This window comes from Pipistrellus hanaki (genome assembly GCF_964339955.1).
Source record: "Pipistrellus hanaki genome assembly, chromosome: 1".
Taxonomy (NCBI): domain Eukaryota; kingdom Metazoa; phylum Chordata; class Mammalia; order Chiroptera; family Vespertilionidae; genus Pipistrellus; species Pipistrellus hanaki.
In genome coordinates, this window is record NC_140503.1 from 72,425,521 (window position 1) to 72,446,273 (window position 20,753).

Below are 20,753 nucleotides of genomic sequence, written 5' to 3' on the forward strand. Positions count from 1 at the left end.
CCTGCAGGCATCTGGGGAGGGCGGTGGGGAGAGTAGCGGGCCAAGCCCATGCCAGTGGCCAGGGGTGACTGAACCCCGAGGATCCCGAGGGCTGGCGGGAGGGTGAGCCCGGGAGGCTGCTCCCCCTGAGCCTCAGTGCCCTGCCTTCCAGGGCCTGGAACCGGCACCCCAGCTCACCTGTGCGCTTTCGGTTGCTGCTGCTGCCAGACTCCTCCTCCTCCTCCTTCCGGCCCACCATCTTCCCTTTGCTTTCCTTCCAGCCTCTGAGGCACGCAGGAAAGAGGGAGATGGCTGTGCCCCTGGGAACGATCCAGTTATCAGGGCTTCTCCTGCCCCTCCTGGCCCCCTCCTGCTCCCTCACAGGCCCTGATGTGGAGCTGCAGGCTGGCCGCTCCAGGAGGGACACCCCCAGCCCCTCCGGATCCCAGAGACAGCACGGTCAGCCAGGAGATGGGCCTGAAGGAAGGCTGCTGAGCCGTCTTTCTCCGATCCCACTCCTACAGCGTCCATTACACGGATAACAGACACCTCTCCCCGCCCCCCGTCTCCCCTCCCCCTCCCCACTCCTCTCAGCCCCTAGCCCTTCCTTGAGTTCAACCCTGCCCCTCAGGCTAAGCGCTCCTCCAGGCGGAGCTGGCCAGACTGAGGAGACCCCCAGGCTCAGGCCTTCGGGGGGATGACTGGAGATGAGGGAGGAAAGGCCAGGGAGCACTAGGAAGGAAAGCAGTGGGGACCGAGGGGCTGAAATTGTGATAGGGAAAAGCGGCTGTAGAAAGGTGCCCAGGCCTGGCCCATGTGGCTCATGGTTGAGCATCGATCTATGAACCAGGAGGTCACAGTTCGATTCCCAGTCAGGACACATGCTCAGGTTGCAGGCTCGATCCGCAGTGGGGGGCTTAAAGGAAGCAGCCGATCAATGATTCTCTCTCAATATTGATGTTTCTATCTTTCTCTCCCTCTCCCTTCCTTTCTGAAATAAATAAAAGTATATTTAAAAGAAAAAAGGTGTCCAGGCCCTAGCTGGTTTTTCTCAGTAGTTAGAGTGGCAGCCCATGGACCAAAGGGTCATGGGTTCAATTCCCAGTCAAGGGCATGTACCTTGGTCCCTGGCCCTGGTCCGGGCGTGCAGGAGGCAGCCCATCAATGTGTCTCTCTCTCCTCCTCCCTCCCTTCCACTCTCTCTGAAACTCAATGGAAAAAATATATTGGAGTAAGGATTAAAAAAAAAAGTTGCCCAGTACAGGAGGACCAGCCCTTCGAGCCAGGGTCCAGAATATGGCCACTGGCCTGTTCAGCAACCCTTCTTCACCCCTTGCCTGGTCCTCAGCCTCAGGGAAGGAAAGGAGGGACTCTGGAAAGAGTAACTGGGGTCAGGGACCCTGGCTAGCATAGGAGGAAGGGCAGCTTTGGCTAGGATTCCAGTGATTAATGGAATCAGGCATAAGAGAGTGCCTCTCCATGTGCAGTGATGTGTGTGGGTCTTGAGTCCTGGTATGAGTGATCCAGGACAGGTGTGTGCACATGAGTGTGACGGGTGATGTATGTGTGGTTCCTGAGTGCAGAGAGGGGAAACAGACTGGAAAAGAAGGAGCAACACTTGGGTGAGGAGAGCAAGACCTTACTGGGGAGAAAGCCAGGCCTTGTCACTTCCTTTGAGAAAACGCTCCAGAGCAGCAGTTGCCAACCTTTTGGACCTCACAGACCGCCAGTCATCTGAGGCCATGGGTTGGTGACCCACTGCTCCAGAGTAAAGAGGAGGTCAGGGCTCATCCCACCCCTTCTACGCCCTCCTACCCTTATCCTGAGGCCCTGCGAGTGAGAAGTAGAGAAAGGGAGTGGTGGCCTGGAGCCTGGATTGCCAGCTGAGCCCAGAAAAAGGCTTTCTGGGAACGGCATGTAGCTCAGTCTCCTGGGACGGTCTGTGCCCCTTCACTTCCTATAGACTGGGAGGGAGGATGGGATCCAGACAAAGAGAGCAGCATAGGAGGGGAGTCCTCCTTCCTGCGGCTCCTTTACCCATTGTCTCTCCCCTTTTCTTTTTCTTTCATGGTCCCGCCCTTCTTCACTCCTCTGACAGGTTCTGTCCTTCCAAGAGATAAGGCATCTGAGACCAGAGATAAGCCCAAGGGTCTTGCTGACAAGCCTGTTTCCCCATGCCGTGTCCCCGCTAAGTTTAATGAGTTGCGGAGGACTGGCCCAGAAGAGGGTGTGGGGAGGGTTGGAAGAGCAGGCAAATGTATGCATTCACATCAACACACCCCTCACTACCTAGGAGTGGCCCATGGTCAGTTCTCCTTTTCTCCACTTAGTCCTGAAGCTTGATGCAGATATCAGAGAGACCAAAGGGGCAGAGATCTTGCCTGAACTGGAAGACCTTGTTCCTCTGACACCTGCTTAGTGTGCTGCTTCCTCACCGTCACCTGAGGCCTTTGGGGACAGACAGCCTGCTCTCGCACAGGCCTTTGGGCGGTCAGGGGTCCAGTTCCAGCCTTCAGCAGAGGAAGTGACAACTCCAGCACTGGGGCAAGGGTGGGAGGTGTGAGAGAGGGCAGTGACCCTGGAAGCAGCTTCCTGATTACCAGCACCCTTCCTGATTACAAGCACCCTGACCACCTACTCCAGTCTACAAGAGCCCGGCCGGGCCAGGCGTGGGTGCTCACACTGATCCCTTCTCTGCTCAGGGAGTGGACATTGAGAGATGCTGGCTGCTCCCGCTCAGCTCCCACCCCAGCTGGCTTTGATTCTGCCTCTCTGGTCCTCACTCCCCTCCTTTGTGCTTCACAAAGACGAAGACAACGGCTCAGCCAGCGGGCTCCGTGGTTGAGTGTTGGTCTATGAACCAGGAGGTCATGGTTTGATTTCTGGCCTGGGCACATGCCCAGGTTGCAGGCTCAATTCCCAGTTGGGGGCGTGCAGGAGGCAGCCAATCAATGATTTTTCTCTCGTCATTGATGCTCCTATCTCTCCCTCTCCCTGCCTCTCTGAAATCAATTGAAACATATCTATAATAATAAAAGCATAATATGCTAATTAGACCAGACATCCTTCCAGATGACCTTTCAGATGAAGCAGGGGGTGCAAGGAAAGCCCAGGTCCCGGGTGCCAGAGGGAAGCCAGTGCCATCAGCCAGAGGAAGGAGCCAACAGTTCCAGATTGCGAGAGGGGTGTCCAATTGCCGGTTTAAGATGACATCCCTTGAGGGGTCCCAGATTGGAGAGGGTGCAGGCTGGCTGAGGGACACCCCCCCTCCGTGCATGAATTTCGTGCACTAGGCCTCTAGTATATATATAAAAGAGAATAAGACAATGGACTGGGGAGAATTAAAGGTTGGGGCAGCAGGCCCAGGTTCAGTGTGACTGTGCCATCTCACACTGGCCCACCCTTTCCCCAATGGGCACCACAGGCCCCAAGATAGATCAGATTGTCCTCCTACATAAACATTTTTTCTTAGTCTGAAGTCCCTCTTCTTTTCTTCGTAGCCTTTTTTTTTTTTTAAATCCTCACCCAAGGATATTTTTCTATTGAAGTTTTTTTTTTAGAGAGAGTGGGAGAGGGAAAGACAGAGAGAAATATCGATGTGAGAAAAACACATCGACCGGCTGCCTCCTATAGGAGCCCCAACCAGGGCCCAGGGAGGAGACTGCAACCAAGGCTGAGTGAGGTATGTGCCCTTGGCCAGAATTGAACCGTGGACCCTTTGGTCTCCAGGCCAACACTGGCCAAACTGGCTAGGGCTCTTCTTAGTCTTTCATCGCTCTTCCTCTGTTCTCTGTAGCCCTCACCATCTACTTCTTTCCATTCTTCCCTCTGGACAGTCCCCACATCTTAATTCCCTAGGACAGTTTGAGAACCACAGGAAACCCAAAGAGTGGGTGTAGGGGTGGGCACAGTCATTATTTCCTTACTTCCTCCATGGAAGCAATGCAGACCCTCCGCTGTCTGGAGCAGCGGTCGCCAACTGGTGATCCATGAGGTCTGAAAGGTTGGGGGCCACTGATCTGGAGGGACTAGAAGTGGACGGCCCCCCAAAGGAGAAAGAAATGAGGCGGAGGGAATAAGCTCAGGCCTCTCCTCCCGCCCTTTGGTCCAATGAAGCTCCCGACAGAAGCCCGAGTGCAGAAACAGATCAGGGCTCCAGCTTTACAAAATAAAGTGTTTGTTTATTATGAAATTAGAGATGGAGGCTCCTCCCCATCCTCCCTCTTTCCCCTTCCCCAGCTGCCTCCCCCTGTCCTTCCCCTCCCCTCCCGCTGGGGCCTGGGAAGCACACAAGACAATGCCCAGAGCTGGGATGCCAACAGCCTGGCAGAGCTCCAGGGAGGCAGCCAGTGTGTGTGTGTGTGTGGGGTGGGGGTGTGTGTGCTGGAGCTCTCCCCTGGGGGTGGGCTGGCTCCCTTCCTCTGCCGGAGGCCAGGAGAGCCAGGATGGGCCATGAGTGATGGATGGAACCATGCGGGAAGGTCTGTAAAGACAGGAGAGCCCAGTTAGAGGTAGTGAGTGGGGGAAGGCTTTGGGCCACCATCGCCCCACACCGTCTCGGGGCACTGACCTGGGGCAGAACATCCCCTGCAGGAAGATGGGCAGCAGTGGCTGGAAGTTTCTCTTGCTTTTGGGATGGACAAAACACAGAAATCCAGTCACAGGGACCCAGAGAGAAATGGGGCAGATGTGGCAGGAGACAGACACGGAGCATGTGTGTGGGGGCCAGGGACACAGAGAGCACGTGTGAGATTTAGAATCCAGAGACAAAACCAGAGCCAGGGAGCAGGTGGGATCACAGTGACAGAACAGAGGACTCCGTCAGAGCCACACTACCCAGACCCAGACAGAGTTCCAGAGACAGAGATCCCTGGAGAGAGACAGAAGACGCAGGAGGAGGGAGGAAGGAGAGGGTTGCCTGGGGGGTGGGGTGGGGCAGGAGCAAGGGACACAGGGATGGGGAAAAGGCGTGGGGCCCCTGGGCTGCTGCCGCCTGCTTGGACACGGGGCTCACTCAGAGGGCCGGTGTGGGCTCCCCCACCGGGGCGGGCAGGGCGGCCTGGCTCAGGGGCCCGGGGGCTCCTTGGCCCCGTACAGCTCGGCCAGGGTGCGGAAGAGCGGCCCCCAGTCCTCCAGCGGCTCCGCGGGGCCGGGCGCGCCGCCGGCCTCGGAGCCCAGGGAGCTGAGGGAGCCGCAGGACGAGCCGCGGCCCTCGTAGCCGTACACCTGCACCGAGTCGTAGGGCGGCACGCCGGGGTCCTCGTCCGCCTCGCGGAGCCGCAGCGCCAGGAGCTGGGCCACGTCGGCGGGGCCGGGGCCCGGGGCCCGGGGCTGGCGGGGCGCCCGAGCCCGGGGCAGCACGTCCCGGCGCGCGGGGGGCCCGGGCCCCGGCAGCGCCCCGTCGGGGTTCTGGAGGGCGCTGATGTCGAAGGCCTCCGTGTCCTCCTCGCCGCCGCCCTCGTCGTCGTAGGTGATGATGTTTTCCCGGACGTCCTCCTCCTCCAGCACCATCAGGGCTTCCTGCTTCTGGCGCCGCAGCGCCGCGAAGAGCACCGCCAGGGCTGCGGGAGGACGGCGGTGAGCCGGCGGCGGGCTGAGGCCAGGGTCCCGGGTGGGGGCAAGCCCTCCGTGTGACCTCTAGTGAACTTGGTGTGAGTCCAGACTCAGCCTTGTTGTGTGTGAGCATGGGAAGTCGCCTAACTTGTCCCAAACCCTTTGACCAGAAGATCGATGGCTTGTTTGGAGAACAGGGAAAGCATTTCCCTCCAAGGGTTGTCAAAAGGATGAAATGAGCTGAAACCGGTTTGGCTCAGTGGATAGAGCATCGGCCTGAGGACAGAAAGGTCCCAGGTTCGATTCCGGTCAGGGGCATGGTTGGGGGCACATCCCCAGTGGGGACTGAGCAGGAGGCAGCTGATAGATGTTTCTCTCTCATCGATGTTTCTAGCTTTCTCTCTCTCTCTCTTCTTCTCTGTAAAAACTCAATAATATATGTATATTTATTTTTATTTATCATTTTTTTAAAAGGATGAAATGAAATGCCATTAAGTTATGTGCCTAGTACCACATGTGGCCCAGAGCTGGGGCTCCATACACAGCTTTATGGCTGTTACTGCCACCGCAGACCAGCAGGGCAGGCATATGCGGCCAGAGCTTTTCTCTGGGATGCGACAACCCAGGAACGAGGGTTCCTGTAAGCCCTACGATGGGTTTCCCTAAGTCCAGGGTCCTGATGCCTCTCCACATCCCCAAGGACCTGGACCCCGCCTCTATGTCCCACTGTGGCCGCTCACCAAGCAGGGTGCCCACACAGGTGACGATGGCGAGCAGGGCCCCGGTGCTGAGCCCCGCGGGTGAGAGCTGAGCCTCGGGCCGGCAGGATGCCACGGAGCCATCAGGCCGGCAGCGGCACATGCTGACGGTCACGGTAGCGGTGCTGCTCAGTGCCGGGGTCCCCCAGTCCCACAGTGCTATGGGAACTAGGTAGGGGGCCTGGCGGGGCGGAGCAGGACGAGAGGGCAGCAGCAGGCTGGCAGAGCCATCTGTGGGAGAGAGGAGGTGTTCCGACATCGCCCGGGATACCTTCCCAGGAGGGTCAGGCTGGCCCATGGAGACGGCTCCCCGTGGGGAAGGTTTATAATCAGTGAACACGAGCAAATCCGTATCTCCTTTCCGTTGGGAGGAGGGACCAGAGAGGCGGGCAGGGGTCACGTAGGCTGGAGACAGAGAGGAGCAGGGAGGCAAGCAGGGGCAGGCCACCCACCTCGGTTGTCCCGGACAGTGAAGTTGGCATCGGGGCCCAGAGGACCTTGAAGGGAGACACGGCTACTGTTGCCAGCTTCATCTCTGTCCAAAGCCCGGATGACCTGAATCAGCTGGGAGGAGAAAATGGGCCTTTATGGCGTGGGCAGCCAGAGGTCCTGAGATCCCAACCCCTCTGTCTCCGCAGCTCACCTGGCCAGGGGCTGCAGAGTCACACACGAAGGTGTCGTAGGGCTCAGCCAGCTGGGGAGCATTGTCATTCTCATCCAAGGTCTGGATGGCGACTTGTACATGGGAGGCCTGTGCGGAGCTATCTGAAGCCAGAACACGAACACATACACCCCCACACGCACACACAACATACATGGTGCATGGGCATGGATGTCACATGCAGCACATAGCACACACATGCAACACAGATGCATGCAATTTTGCAAGTAGCAAACATTTTGCAAAGAATGGAACAAGAACAGGTGCATGCAACATTCATGTAGTGCCCAAGATACACAATATACATTTGACAGGAAGGTAGCACCCATGATTTACATAAACAATAACCCACATGTAGGGCACACATACCATAAATGAAGGGTAGACAGACGGTGCATACCAGATTGCATTTAGACAACAGCCATGAAATACACAAGCACAGGCATATCACATATTAGGACACTCAGCATTTAAAATAAATGCAACATATATGGAGTGGATGGTCAGTGTACACAGCGGGTACAGTATCCCCCACCCCCCAGGGTCCAGATAATGCATTTTCATGCCCAGCATCGGTGGGAGGACACACACACACACACACACACACACACACACACCACGCCCCATCAGAGGAAGGCTGTGGTGCAGCAATGAGTATCACTTAGAACTGACCTTGGGGAGGGAGGAGCTGCCTGCTGCACAGGGCACAGAGCCTGGGCACCACAGGCAGGCGCAGGCCCCTCTTCTCCCACCCCTTCATCAGGTGGCTCCCACCACTGCCCTGCCCTGCTCCTCACTGCCAGCGGCCCCAAGAGAGAACGGGGACATGTGCATTCCTGCTCACTGTAGTGCTCACCGCTCCTAGGCTGGTCCCTTTAACATCGCCCTCCCCGCCCCTTCCCCACGGAGAGAGCTGACGGTCACAGCCTGGCACAGGAGGCTGAGTGGGCTGCCTGGCTAGAGGCTGGGGATACTCCAGAGACGGGATGGGGCTGGGATCCATTCCCTCACTGCACTAAGGGCCTGGATCTGCTAGGTGATACTGGGGTTCCAGCGGGGAGCAGGACTTGCCAGAAGCGTGAAAAGACAGTGAGGACACACACACACACACACACACACACACACACGGCTGGTTATGTGAACACAGGCAGCCATAACACACACTATGTACACACTCAGGGACAGACAGGCATGCACTGCCACGTGACACACAGCTGCATGGACATAAACACAGCCCTGTCCCAGCACGGTTTAACACGACGACGGCAGGGTGGTGCCAGGACATAGCTCAGCCTCCGGCCTGACTGGGCCTGCCTGCTCCATCCTTCGTCTCCGGTGACCTTGGGAAGTTCTTTAACTGCCTTTGCCTGAGTTTCCTCATTGTACAACGGGGAAATAAGCACACCTCCCCCACAGATTTGTGGTGATGATTACATGAATAAATCTACATTTGGTACTAAGACCAGTGCCTGATATATAGTAAGTAATAAGTTATTATTATCTGTCCATAAACACTCACATATATAAAACAATAGACACAACCGGCTACGTGTCCCTATCATTTATGCACCTTCAATTACACATGTGCATAAATCTTGTAAGTGTAATTCTACACCCTCAACTACACATGCATATATATAGACATGTACTCGTAAATATATATGTGAGCATATGTACTTTTCACACACATGGAATTATACTCACACGTAAGTGCACAACACACAGACACACACATTAGCTCTTGACTGACATGCAGACATCTCCACACCACAATGACAACTCCCTTAGACGGGACACAGCACATGCAGTGCCCCGGGGCGGGGGCGGGGTGCTAAGGGGAGACTGACAGAGGGCGGGGTCTTCCTGCCTCCGTGGGCCAGAGCTGCCGGGGAGGGGCCGCTGAGCCGTGCTGTGGTGACCGGTGACTGACAGGGGCAGGGGAGGGGCCAGCCTTCTCCCCTACCCTGAGGATTCCCCGCAGGGCTTCCCTGGGAGTGGCCCCCAGGGCCCCCCATCAGCCCCCAGAGGAGGTCCTAGCCCTTCCCCGGCCCTTAGCTTCAGCCTGAAGCGGAGAGTAGGCAGGGCAGGTCTGCCAGGCTGCAGCTGGGATTCTTAGGGGCTGGGAGCTATCTATCTGAGGTTACGCTTACTTTGGAGGTGAGGAAAGTCAGGTATAGGAGTTTCTTTAAGGTCAGAAGGATGCTCTAACAGGCCCAGCAGCCTAGGAGAGCAGCCTGCCTGACGGTGGTGATCCAGACCGGGACCCAGTACCCAGGGGAGGGTCCGATGACGGAACCCTCCCCTCCCCGCCCCCACGCTCAGGGACAGTCCCTCTGCCAGGAGGCTGCCGCCCTCTCCAGGGCCTCCTGGGGCCCAGGACTCCTCACCAAGCTCTGTGGCCAGCACCGTGAGGTTGTGCCAGACTCGAGCCTCGCGGTCCAGGGGCACAGCTGTGCGGATGGTGCCGTCCTCGGGCTCGATGGAGAAGCAGCGCTCCACGTCCGAGTGGGGGAAGATGGAGTATCTGGTGAAGACAGAGCAGCATCAGGGCTGATCTGGGGGCAGGGCCACAGCTTGCTGCTCTCCCTCGCTCCCTCCCTCTTTCTCCCTCCCTCTGTTCCCCTTCCTGGGCCTCCTGCCCCATGCACCCATAACCATAGCTCCCATAGGGTCCCCTTAAAAGACAGTGTCCCTGGGAAGTCATCAACATTAAATACCTGTCATGAAACTCAGGGGCCTGGGTTTCCTTGGGGTGGGGGTGGGGGTGGGGGAGACGGAAAGAGGTAGAAATGGGGAGACCCTGTTTGTCTTTCAGACTCTGGGCTCTGTCCTGGGGACCCCGGGATCAGTGTTCTAGCTCGGCTCTGCCCCAGACCCACTGTGGGACCTCAGGCATATGGTCCTCTGTTTAACCTCTGTTTCCTCAACTTCCAAATGGGAATGATCCCAGCTCCCCCCTCAGTGCTGTGATGGGCTGGCTGGGTGGTGGAAAGAGGGGTTCTTCTCTGGGCACAGTCCCAAGCTCTGCCACTTACCGACTGGGTGACCTTGGGCAAGTTACTAACCCTCCCAGGGCCTCGCCTCTGAAAGGCTGGTGATGAAAACGCTACTTCAGAGGGCCGTTGTGAGAATTAAACGTCAGTGCGCCATGCTGAGGGAATGACCCCAGGGAGAGCGACCAGGACCAGTCACACTCGGCAGAGGACATCCATCTGCTCGCACTGCCGCTCGGAGGCACCTCTGCCATCCGCCCCGGGGGCTGGGTGGAGAGTGCTGAGCCAGGTCCTGCAGCCCTCCCCTGGCCCCAGGCCCCCGGGAGGGAGACCTCTGCCAGGAGGCAAGTGTGACTTTGGGTAAAGGGGACACATGCTCCAAGGGACGAGACTGCCACTGGGCACCTTCCCCCAGGCCCGCCCTGCCCTGCCCCCCTCCACTCACCTGATCAGGCTGGCAGGGGAGTCCAGGTCCGTGGCTGAGACCTGGCCCACCAGGGTCCCGGGAGCCTTGTTCTCGGGCACTGCCAGGTGGTAGGCTGCCTGGGTGAAGGCGGGCGGCTCCGGGGCATCCTGCACAGCTACGCGCACCGAGGCCACGTCCTTGAAGGGCCCTCGCCGCAGGTAGGCCGGGTCAATGAGCGTGTTGGTGGCCTCCACACGGAAGGAGTAGGAGTGGCGGGTCTCAAAGTCTAGGGACTACGGCAGGGGAGGCGGAGTGACTGAGACATGCAGAAGCCAGGGCAGGCCCAGCTCCCGGAGGGCGAGGAGTCCTTCCCCAGAAGCACCCAGTGCTCAGCCCGCCTCAGAGAGGGCCCGTGGCCGTGGTGGTCAGGGGTGGGGGCAATGACTTAGTGAGTAACTCTGGGTCTACCCCAGCTCTACCACAGACTCTGATACACGAAGTCTTGAGCCCCAGGCCCTCCATCTGAAGGCTGAGGGGATGACCACGATTTCTGAGCTCTAACCTAGCTTCCCGAGTCTGCTCCAGACCAGCGGGAAGCGCGTCCCCAGGGGCAGGAGGTGGGTAGGAGTGACTCTGCAAGTGTTAGCGGACAAGAGGCTAACCTTTCGGACAGTGAGGAGCCCATCTCGACCTTGGGCGTCCGTGCTGATGCTGAAGGCCTCGGACCCCTCCCCATCTAGGATGCTGTATGCCATGAGGGCGTTGTCCCCCAGGTCTGGGTCCTGGGCCCGAAGCCGGCCCACCAGGGTGCCTGGCCCAGCCGTCTCCACCACCGAGAACTGGTACAGGCCTTGGGGGTGGATGGAGGGGAGACATTCTCAGAGAGGTCCCCAACCCTCCTCCCTCCCCCAGCACTTCCTTCTCCGGAGCCTGGCCGGGGGAGGAGTGGGGTGGGCGGTCAAAGGATGGCTCCGGTGGCGGCAGCACTGGCCCCTTACTCTGAGGGAACTTGGGGGGATTGTCGTTGACATCGCTGAGGGTGACTGTCACCGTAGTGCTGCCCGACAGCCCCCCCATGTGGCCGCCCATGTCCTTGGCCTGAATCACCACCAAGAACTCCTCCTGTGTCTCCCGGTCCATGTTGGGGATGGCGGTTCGCACGACTCCTAGGGGGAGACACTGGGTCAAGGGGCGCCTCTTCCCCGGCTGCCCCACCGCCGCGGACCCCTGTCCTCACCGGTCTGGGGGTCCACGGAGAAGAAAGGCAGTCCGTCCAGCACCGTGTACACCAGCTTGGCGCTGTTCCCGTAGCTGGGGTCATCGGCGTCGTGAGCCGTCACCTGGATGACTGATGTCCCTGTGGGGGATCCCAGCACCCCACTCAGCAGGGGCAGGGCCAGGAGGGGAAGAATGGCAGATGAGGGGAACCCAGAGGCGAGCAGGCCCGAATCGAAGGATTGGGTTTGGGGGCAGAAAGCAAGGGGAAGGAGGGAGGAAGGGGTGGGACCTGCGCGCTTGGACGTGGGGCACTCACCGACGTTGGACATCTCGGGGACGGTGGCGTGGTAGGGCCCGAGGGGGAAGACGGGGGGGTTGTCGTTGATGTCCTGCACTTTGATGATGAACTCTGACGGGGGCTCCAGGGGGCGGTTGGAGGCTCGGTCCACGGCCTGGGCCAGCAGCACGTACTGGGCCTTCTCCTCCCGGTCCAGGCTCTTGGTGACGTGGATGTTGCCTGTGGCCTCGTCAATCACAAACACGGTGCCTGCCCCCTCCCCGGTCAGCAGGTACTTGGTGCGGCCCTCGCCCCGATCCACGTCCGAGTGCAGCTGTAAGCGTCAGGGGAAAATGGCAGCGGGTTCCAGCCACAGGAACCGCAGGTTAGAGTCCGAGTCTAGGACTGAGTGGAGTGTCAGGAGTCCTGAGGGAACAAGGTCATTGCAGAAATGATGAAGCTACAGGGCAGGGCTTGGGAGTCAAGGTGGCCACAGGAGGGCTGATCCTTACCTTGCCGATGAGGACGGGCTCTGGACCGGCATATTCCTCGATGACAAAGAACTGGTTCCACACCCAGCTCCTTCGGGTCCGCAGCAGTGCCGGTCCTGGGCCCCTCCGGGCCCCTTCCCAGGCCCGGGCTGGGGCTGCCAGGCGCCCCATGCAGCCCCAGCCGCCCAGCCAGGCCAGCAGGAGCCTCACCAGGCCCCACATGGTTGGGCTCTAGCCAGGCAGGGCTCTGGTCACCGTGCCCGGGGGGTGAGGCATGAGCTGACTGGGGCAGAGGGGCACGGGCGCTGGGGCTAGCCCATGGATCCACACCTGCAGGACAGGCAGCTGCTCAGGCTCAAAGCAACATTTCACCCTCCCTAAACCAGAGGTCGATGCTCTATGGACCCAGACTCCCACGGCCCAGAACCCAGACGAAGACGGAGGGCAGACAGTCTGGTCCTTCCCTCCACCCGGCTCTGCCTGTATTCACCTCCAGCCCTCCAAGCTGATAAATCTCCAGCCAGTCAATTCTGAATAGAGAAGCTGGGGAAGAAAACAGGCAAGGGGGTGCTGGGAGGGCTCGAAGCCCCATGTTGGACATGCAGCTGTGGGCTGGAGGAGATGGGTACCGCCCGGAACAGGCTTACTGCCCAGGGGTTGGGATTCGTGGAGCTGTCTAGGGTCAGGCTGAAATCAGGAGGAGTGCAGCCTGAAACAGGCTTGAGAGCCCTTGGAAGTCCCTCCCCCGCAGCAACCTGCCCCTCGCCCACACTGCTGGCTGAAGTCCTTGAAAGGGACCTGGGCTTATGAGGCAGAGTGGGGGTGGGGGGGGGGGGCAGAGCTGAAGAAAGAGGGGGTAGAGTTGGGGGCAGAGCCAGTAGACTAGGGAGGAGGAAGAGACACAGCGCGATTGAGGGTGAAACCAAGACTGGACTGTCCAGCAGAGACAGAGACAGAATGGCCGTGAGACCGAAGGAGAGCTCAGAGGAGGCTGCCTGGTGTCTGAAAGGCAGACAAGAGTCATAGGTACCGGGCTGGGGAATGGAGGGGAAGAGGCAGAGGGGCTTCCCGCGTGTGATGGGCAGGCAGGTCCGCCTCCGCTGCAGGGGTCAGAGCAGGCCGCCTGAACTTCATTCTGGGAGGGGGTGGCTCAGAGGGGCTTGGGGTGGGGGCTAGAGGGAGGACCCCTCCCCGGCCATCTCCTCCCTCTGTCCTGGAGGGGGGTTCCCCGCAGGTAGCTGCGGCTGCCTCCATCCTCCCCGGGAGCAGACACACACCTGATAATCCTTCCCCTCCCCAGGGAAAAGGGAAGCCGGAGGGAAGCCGGGGACCAGAGAGGGAGGCGGGACGAGGAGGAAAGGAATAGAGTGGGAAACAGGAGAGTGGGGAGGGGAGAGGAGCGGGAAAGAACAAGGGAAGGAAAGGAGAGCGGGAAAAGAGAGGAGAGAGACAGGAAAGGAGAGACTAAGGCAGAGGAGGAAAAAGGCACAGAGGAAGTGGAGATGGGGAAAGACAGGTCAAGAGGGAGAGAGAAGGGTTGGGGAGACAGGGAAGGGGCAGAGATGGCAAACTGGCAGAGAGAAGAGACATCAAGGGAGAGGAAAACGGGAAAAGCGGGCCGGAGGTGCGAGGGGGGACGAGGAAGAGGGAGAGCGCGGGAGAAGGGAGCCGGCGGCAGGCTCAGCCGCGGAGCGCACTGCTCTGAAGACACCCGCAGACTGCGGGCCCCCCGCTGCCCCTCCGCGATCCCCGACCCCGGGCTCCAGGACAGGCCCTTACCTGGCGGTGTGGGAGGGCCCTGCCCGGCGGGGAGCACCCCGCACGCCCCCGCTGCCGGCCCCGGGGGCGCAGCCCGAGCCGATCGGAGCGGGCGCCGCGGCTCCGCTGCAGGTCTGAGCGGCCCCGGCGAGAACAAGGGAGCGAGACGGAGGGGGCGGGGGAAGGAGGCTCCGCCTGCGGAGGAGCGAGGCCGCTCGGAGCCGCGCGGGAGAGGGGAGCCCAGCCTCCGACCCTCCCCGGCCAGCCCGGCCGCGCGGGGGCGGGGGCGGCGCCGCCAGGCCGCGGGGCGCATACAGATGTACCGCCCCTCCCGCCTTGTCCGCTGCGGGGCACTTGGTGGACGTCCTGGCCAGGTCCCCGGGGCAGGCGGGAAGGTGCACCGAGAGTGCTGAGGGGCCGCATGCCCCCCACAGGGGGCTGTAGGGGGGTCTGGGAGCTAGGAGGGGACTTAGGTTAGGGGCCACTGCGGAGGGGTACGCTCGCGGGGACCGGCCTCGGGGGCGGGTATGGACCCTGACCGTAAGGCGGCGGCATTTGGGGAGCTGGTGCAGGACACGGTAGAGAGCCTGCTATGTGCGCTTCAGGATGGCATTGAGGTCGAGGAGTCCACGGCCTGGGCCCAGGAAGCAAGGCACCAGACTGGCGGGAACGGAGGTGGGGAGTGGAGCCTTTTTGGGAAGCTCATTAACAGGCGCCTACCGAGCGGGCGGCTGCGCCCCCTGGCGGCAGTTGTGGGAGGCACCTTGAAGGTGAAAAGCAGGTGACCAAAATGCCGTTGGCGGGACTCCGGGGCCTTCCCTCTACCCCGCAGTGAGGTAGCCCCTATCTGTGGTGTGGTTAGAGCCAAGGCAGGGTGGGAGGTTAATCTGGTTCTGGGAAGCAGCAGTCTGCACAAGGATATGCTGGCTCCAGCCCAAACCCACAATTTGGCTGTCACCCGGGCCCTACCCAAGGAAAGCCACTCACACACTAGTTAAAACTAAGTCAGATTTTTATTATTTTCCATAGACCACATCATTTAATAATAAAAAAAAATAAAAATAAAAATTGAACAAAAGGAAAAGGTGGATATAAAGTGAAACTGGTGGGCAGAAGGCAAGGGCTGCAGGACAGAAAAGACTGGGAACTGCGGGGGCCCTGGGACTCAGGAGATGCTGATTCAGCTCATAGGTGACCCAGTCCTGGCCCCAGCTGTTCCCAAGAGGAGGTGTGAGTACCCAAAGGAGGTGGTGAACAGGATGGAGAAAAAATGAAAAAGCCCGGGGCTCCTGGCTGTGCCGCAACTCTGGGCCTCCACCTTCCTCTCTGACCTAGCTCTTCCCTCTCACAGACTTCATGGGAAATGAGAGGAGGGCTAAATCCCGAGATAGGTTATGGGGCATAGGGGAGGAAGATGGCCACTGCTCCATTTGGTATGCGGGGACAGGGGGCAGCCATACTTCAGCACTGGGCAAATGGCATGAAAGAGATTGTACCTATCCCTCCGTGGCCTGGAGCCCCCACCCCGGGGCAGGGTGGCTGATGCCTGCAGCTCTCCCTACTGTTTTCCCAGCTAGCGGCGCCCACCCCGGTCCCGCACAGGTGTGCTCCGACTCCGGCTCCTGCTGTGGCGCTTGGTGTCTCTGCGGTCCCTCTCCCTGCCTCGTTCCCGGTCCCTTTCCCGGTCCCTGTCCCTGTCCCGCTCCCCCCTGTCACGCTCCCGGTCCCGCTCTCTCTCCCGGTCCCGCTCTCGGCTGTGCTCTCGCCGCTTCTCTCGCTCCAGCTGTCGGTTCCGCTCCCGCTCTGCTTCCTTCTCCCGCTCCTTTTGTTCTTCTTCTTCTTGCTCCTTCCGCCGTTTCTCCCGCTCCTTGGCCCGTTCAGCCCTCTCTGCCTCCTTCTGAACAATCTGCAGCCGCAGGAAAGGCAACAGGCATTTCAGTCCAGCTCACATCAGTCCTGCTTTTGTCTATTTGCACCCAGACCAGGCACTCCTCGCTCAGGGTCACTGTTGGCTTTGCTGTTAAGCAGGAAGAATGTGTATGTGTGTGTGTGGGGGGGGTGGTGGTGGTGGTGCAGCAATGACATTTGTCCTTGTCTCAGAACCCCAGTTCCTCCAAGTGTTTATCTTTTACATTCACAGCAGGTAGTGGGCACCATCCACACCTGACCTCCGGTATTTCCCTAGCTGCCTATATGTGAACAAATCTCTTTTCTCTTCAGTTGAGTGGCATAAACCTAAAATTCCCAAAAGGGCTGTTACAAAGAAACAAATTTTAAAAGCAAAAACCCTACATATTAAAACAGAGAAAGGGGTGAGTTTATACAACAGATTTCTCTGCTACCTGAAATTAATTTTTAAGAAGCACAACGGGCACAGCCAACTTCCTAGGATATGTGCACACAGTTCCTGTCTTTGTGTCTCCCTCCACCCTCTCAGGTTTGGCTTCTCTACAGGGCAGTCTCATCAACGGTTTCTTAAAACTGCCCCTTTCCGGAATGCTCCGTTTCCTCCCTTATTCCCGAGCTGTTCCTTGGGCCCCAGCCTCGCTGCAGCTCTGAGCAGGCAGGAAGGCCAGCACCCACCTGGCTGTCGGTGAGTGGGAGCCAGTAGATGCAGGGAGCTGCCTTGGTCTTGCGGAAAAGGTCGTCCAGAAGCTTGGCCGGTGGTTCCTCCTGAGCTTTTTCTGAGGTGCAAGACAATGAGTCAGACTTGATGCATAGCCCACCCCCCCGAGTCCCACACGGGTCCCTTTGCCATGTACCAGCGGGTATGTGTGCCCCACAGCTAAGTACCTTTCTTCTCACTCTTCTTTTCTTTGGATTTCGCACGTTCCTTGCGGCGGCGGTCCCGGGACCGTGATCGGGAACGGGGCCCTTCTCGAACTTTGTCCCGATCCCATTCACGCTCTGATCGAGTTCGCTCCCGGCGCTCCATTTCCCGTTCCCGCTCTGCCCACTGCTCCCGCACTGCCCGCTCCTGCTCCCTCTGCTCTGCTCGGGGATGCTGTGGCGGCTGGGCTGGGGGCGGGGGCGGAGGGTGCAGGGGCCGAGGTACCCCCTGCTCCTCTGGCTTAGTTTCAGAGGGACGGTCCACTAAGAGGCCCCGGTGATAGTCCAGCTGTGAGTAGAAGAGGGACAAGGACAGTCAGGATGGAGATGACATCACTCCCACAGAAGCAGCCTAGGAACCAGAGGACAGAGGCTTCGGAGCCCAGGGTTCCACTACAGAAACCAAACAGGAGGGAGAGAAGGGAATCTCAGGAGAAGATGGCCTCCCCTGCCTTTACCTCAGCTTCTTACCTCCTCTTGCTCAGCATAGTCGGCACAGAGGAATTTGGGATTGGATTGGGGCCATTTGACCCCATGTAGAGCTGTGCGAGTAGCAACTGCTTCTTCTACTGTTGAATACTGGTGGGGGAAGGGAGAAGGTAGAGGGGTCATAAAAGGCCTTTAATCTCGACCACTTGCTACAATGCCCTCAAACCCGTCACGCTGGTCACAAGAAACATGCCAGAACTTAGAGCTTCATCTGCTCCTCACCGTTACAAAGCAATGAGACTTGATCTTGTCAATCCAGAAGGCCTCTTCCACCAGAGTTCCTGTTCGTCCCAACAATTCCTTCAGTTGGCCTAAAGTGAAGGGACGAACCTGCCAATGAAAGTGCAAGAACAATACTCAGATAACTAATATCAAGGTTTCCCGAGCCACTGTCACAGGGGCACAGCTTCAATGTTTGCTAAGGGCACAAGCGAGGAATCCTCTGATAGTAATGTGAGAATGAGAACACTCCCTAAGGCGTTATATGCCAGCCCTTCTGCAAACTCTAAGAAAACCCTGCAAGGTTTTTCAGATGAAAAGACAGATTGTGGGGTTAAGTAACTTGCTCAATCTGTCTCTTTAGGAGTTGACCCTAAGAAGCAGGAGTCCAAAGCGCAAACCCAACAAGGCTGCACTGTGGGAAAAATAACTTACCAAATTGGAGATGTGCACGATGTTACTGATCTTTCCCCGGGGTGGGGAGGGCACTTGAGCAGTTCGGACTGGATCATCAATTGTAATGGAAACTCCAGACTTCTGCTGGCTAATGGAACGTCGTGTTAAAGTATCTCCTAAAGTCACTACAAATAGAGCACACAAATGGTTTTCAGTAGGGAACAACATGAGTTGATTTTTTTTTTTTTTTTTTTTTTGAGAGAGAGGAAGGGAGAGGGAGAGCGAGAAACATAGATGTGATAAATATCAATTGGCTACCTCCTGCATGCCCCCTACTGGGGATCAAGCCTGCAAACGCATGCGCCCACCTTTTGGTACATGGGACGACACTCAACCACCTGAGCCACAAGGACCAGGGCAACATGACTTTTCCCGACTCAGGAGTTACTCTTGCATCTAAATGTGTTGAGCACCTATAATGTGCCAGGTATTGTCTAGGCTAATCTCATTAAGGGGATTCAAAGATTTTAGAGAGTCAAAACTAGCCCTCAAGCAGCTTAATAACTTAGGAGGGACAGAGATAAATAAAATACCATATAAAGCTGGAAAACATTAAAAGTCCAAATAAAGTGCTCTGGGAATTCGGGGAGTGCACTGTTTCACTGTTGGCGGTTCACCCACCTTTCTTTACTTCATGCTCCACAGGTGGCGGCAAGGCCACCTCTACTGAAACTTGGGGAGGTATAGGGGGTTCTGCTTCAGGCTCTTTTTCTTCTTCTTCTTCTTCCCTCTGCCCATTCTCCTGGCCCTCTGCAGGTACCACCTATAAAGAACCAGATGCAGAGGGATTCTTAAACACTAGCATATTCTTTTCAGGCTCTGGTTTCCTGTGAGAGCGGGCCGTACAGTTAACCCAGCATGTGTCTTAAACTAGGACAGTGGTCGGCAAACTCTTTAGCCACAGAGCCAAAAATCAACAGTACGATGACTGAAATGTCTTTTGAGACCCAAATTTTTTAAACTTAAACTTCTTCTAACGCCACTTCTTCAAAATAGACTTGCCCAGGCCGTGGTATTTTGTGGAAGAGCTACATCAAGGGGCCAAAGAGCCGCATGTGGCTCACGAGCCGCAGTTTGCCGACCACGGCACTAGGGGAAGTTTTCATCATTAAGTTCACCTCCACTACATCTTGGGATTGTTAATGCCTCAACTCTGTCACGAGGAAAACTTAGCCAGGAGGTCCATAGATTTCCTTCTGTACAGGGTAAGACAGTAAATATTTTTAGGCTTTGTGACCCATACGGTTTCTGTTGCAACTATTCAACTGACTTTATTTATAACACAGAGCAGCCACAGACAAGAGTACGTGAACTGGTGCGACTGTGTTCTAATAAAACTTTATTACAGGCAACAGATTGGATTTAGTAGTCCACGGATTCCTAAAAGGACCAATTAACCCAACTCTCTGCAGATCCCAACATAGCTCCTTGGTTGCCTGCTCTGCCTCCACTAATCCCGCCCTCAACCCCGGGTGAAGGAGCCTCACCTGAGTAACAGTCCGGCATATTTTCAGCCCTTTGTCGTGGGTCCCATCGTCACCGTTGCGATCGGTTTCATCCTCAGAGATTCGGGAGTCATCAGCATGAAGATCCACAACAGCCTCCTGCCCCGCCAGGGGTTTGATGTCGGGGATGAGGCTCTGGGACACAGACACCCCCCACCCCGTTACACTGGGCCCATGTCTACCCCACCTCCATGTTCTCCTCCTCCCTGCCCTGGCTCCGCCCACCTCACCTTGAGAGACTCGGTGGTGATACTGATGGAGGGTTTCTTCTGTGTGGTGGCCGTGCTGGCTCCCCAACGCCGCTTCCGACAAGGCTGGCCCCCCTCTGTGTCACTGTTTCCACCTGGCACCCCCTTGGCAGCTGCTGTTCCCAAGAAACAGGACCCAAAAGTTAGATGGTCTCAGGGCCTCTACTGGTTCACGCAACACCCAGATAGCCTTCAATTGGCATTTTAGTAAAAGGGTAACCTAAGGAACTTATATCTGGGGACTGGGGAAACCATGCTTCAAAATAAAAGGTCTGGAGTCACTTCCTGACAAACGAAAGCTACTCATCTCTGAAGGCAACAAGAAGAGCAATTTTTAGTTTAAATTTTTAGTGGTAGAAATATCTGAAGTTCTAGGGAAGAAAGATTGAGGAGGATATGGTAATGTAGAAAAAACAAAAACAAAACCATAATATTAAAATCTAATTAAGATCATGATGTGATCTGATTATGCTTTAGGTTAATTTTCACGATACAGATTGATATGTAAGTTATAAAGATCTATTACACTTCTGTCAATTTAGAGTTCCTCATTTGGGAACATGTTAAAAATGTTACTGTTTGAGCCGAAACCGGTTTGGCTCAATGGATAGAGCGTCGGCTTGGGGACTGAAGGGTCCCGGGTTCGATTCCGGTCAAGGGCATGTACCTTGTTTGCGGGCATAACCCCAGTGGGGGATGTGCAAGAGGCAGCTGATTGATGACTCTCTCTCATCGATGTTTCTAACTCTCTATCTCTCTCCCTTCCTCTCTGTACAAAATCAATAAAATATATATATTTTTAAAAATGTTACTGTTTGAAGTGTGGGGCACTCTTTTCCTCAGAAACTCTCTTAGAATAAGGCATAAACTGGTAAGCACTACATAGGATCCCCTCAAACCCACTCCTGGTTTT

General features: G+C 57.2%; 2 protein-coding genes across 7 annotated transcripts in view; both read right to left on the reverse strand.

Annotated features, from left to right (window-relative positions):
* Positions 1 to 4,562: 4,562 nt before the first annotated feature.
* CDH24 (cadherin 24) lies at positions 4,563 to 14,424 on the reverse strand. The gene is made up of 12 exons (XM_084898875.1): positions 14,116 to 14,424; positions 12,358 to 12,666; positions 11,885 to 12,179; positions 11,588 to 11,707; positions 11,349 to 11,516; positions 11,013 to 11,200; positions 10,390 to 10,643; positions 9,339 to 9,475; positions 6,934 to 7,055; positions 6,743 to 6,854; positions 6,273 to 6,521; positions 4,563 to 5,540 (listed from the first exon to the last, which is right to left on the reverse strand). Exons 2-12 carry the CDS (start codon positions 12,556 to 12,558, stop codon positions 5,044 to 5,046), a joined length of 2,343 nt encoding a protein of 780 aa, XP_084755001.1. The 5' UTR covers positions 12,559 to 12,666; positions 14,116 to 14,424; the 3' UTR covers positions 4,563 to 5,043.
* Positions 14,425 to 15,088: 664 nt separating this feature from the next.
* The window catches only part of ACIN1 (apoptotic chromatin condensation inducer 1), a 36,149-nt gene continuing 30,484 nt past the window's right edge, over positions 15,089 to 20,753 (reverse strand). For 2 of the 6 annotated variants that reach the window (XM_084862822.1, XM_084862819.1), the window contains 9 exons: positions 19,823 to 19,956; positions 19,575 to 19,691; positions 18,709 to 18,850; positions 18,067 to 18,212; positions 17,635 to 17,742; positions 17,395 to 17,502; positions 16,888 to 17,212; positions 16,678 to 16,778; positions 15,089 to 16,000 (listed from right to left, as the gene is read on the reverse strand). In XM_084862822.1, the coding sequence (XP_084718948.1) occupies positions 15,668 to 16,000; positions 16,678 to 16,778; positions 16,888 to 17,212; positions 17,395 to 17,502; positions 17,635 to 17,742; positions 18,067 to 18,212; positions 18,709 to 18,850; positions 19,575 to 19,691; positions 19,823 to 19,956 (1,514 nt within the window). In that variant the 3' untranslated portion in view covers positions 15,089 to 15,667. Of the gene's footprint in view, positions 16,001 to 16,677; positions 16,779 to 16,887; positions 17,213 to 17,394; positions 17,503 to 17,634; positions 17,743 to 18,066; positions 18,213 to 18,708; positions 18,851 to 19,574; positions 19,728 to 19,822; positions 19,957 to 20,753 lie in introns of all 6 variants that reach the window. The other 4 variants (XM_084862821.1, XM_084862817.1, XM_084862820.1 and 1 more) reach the window with 3 other exon arrangements.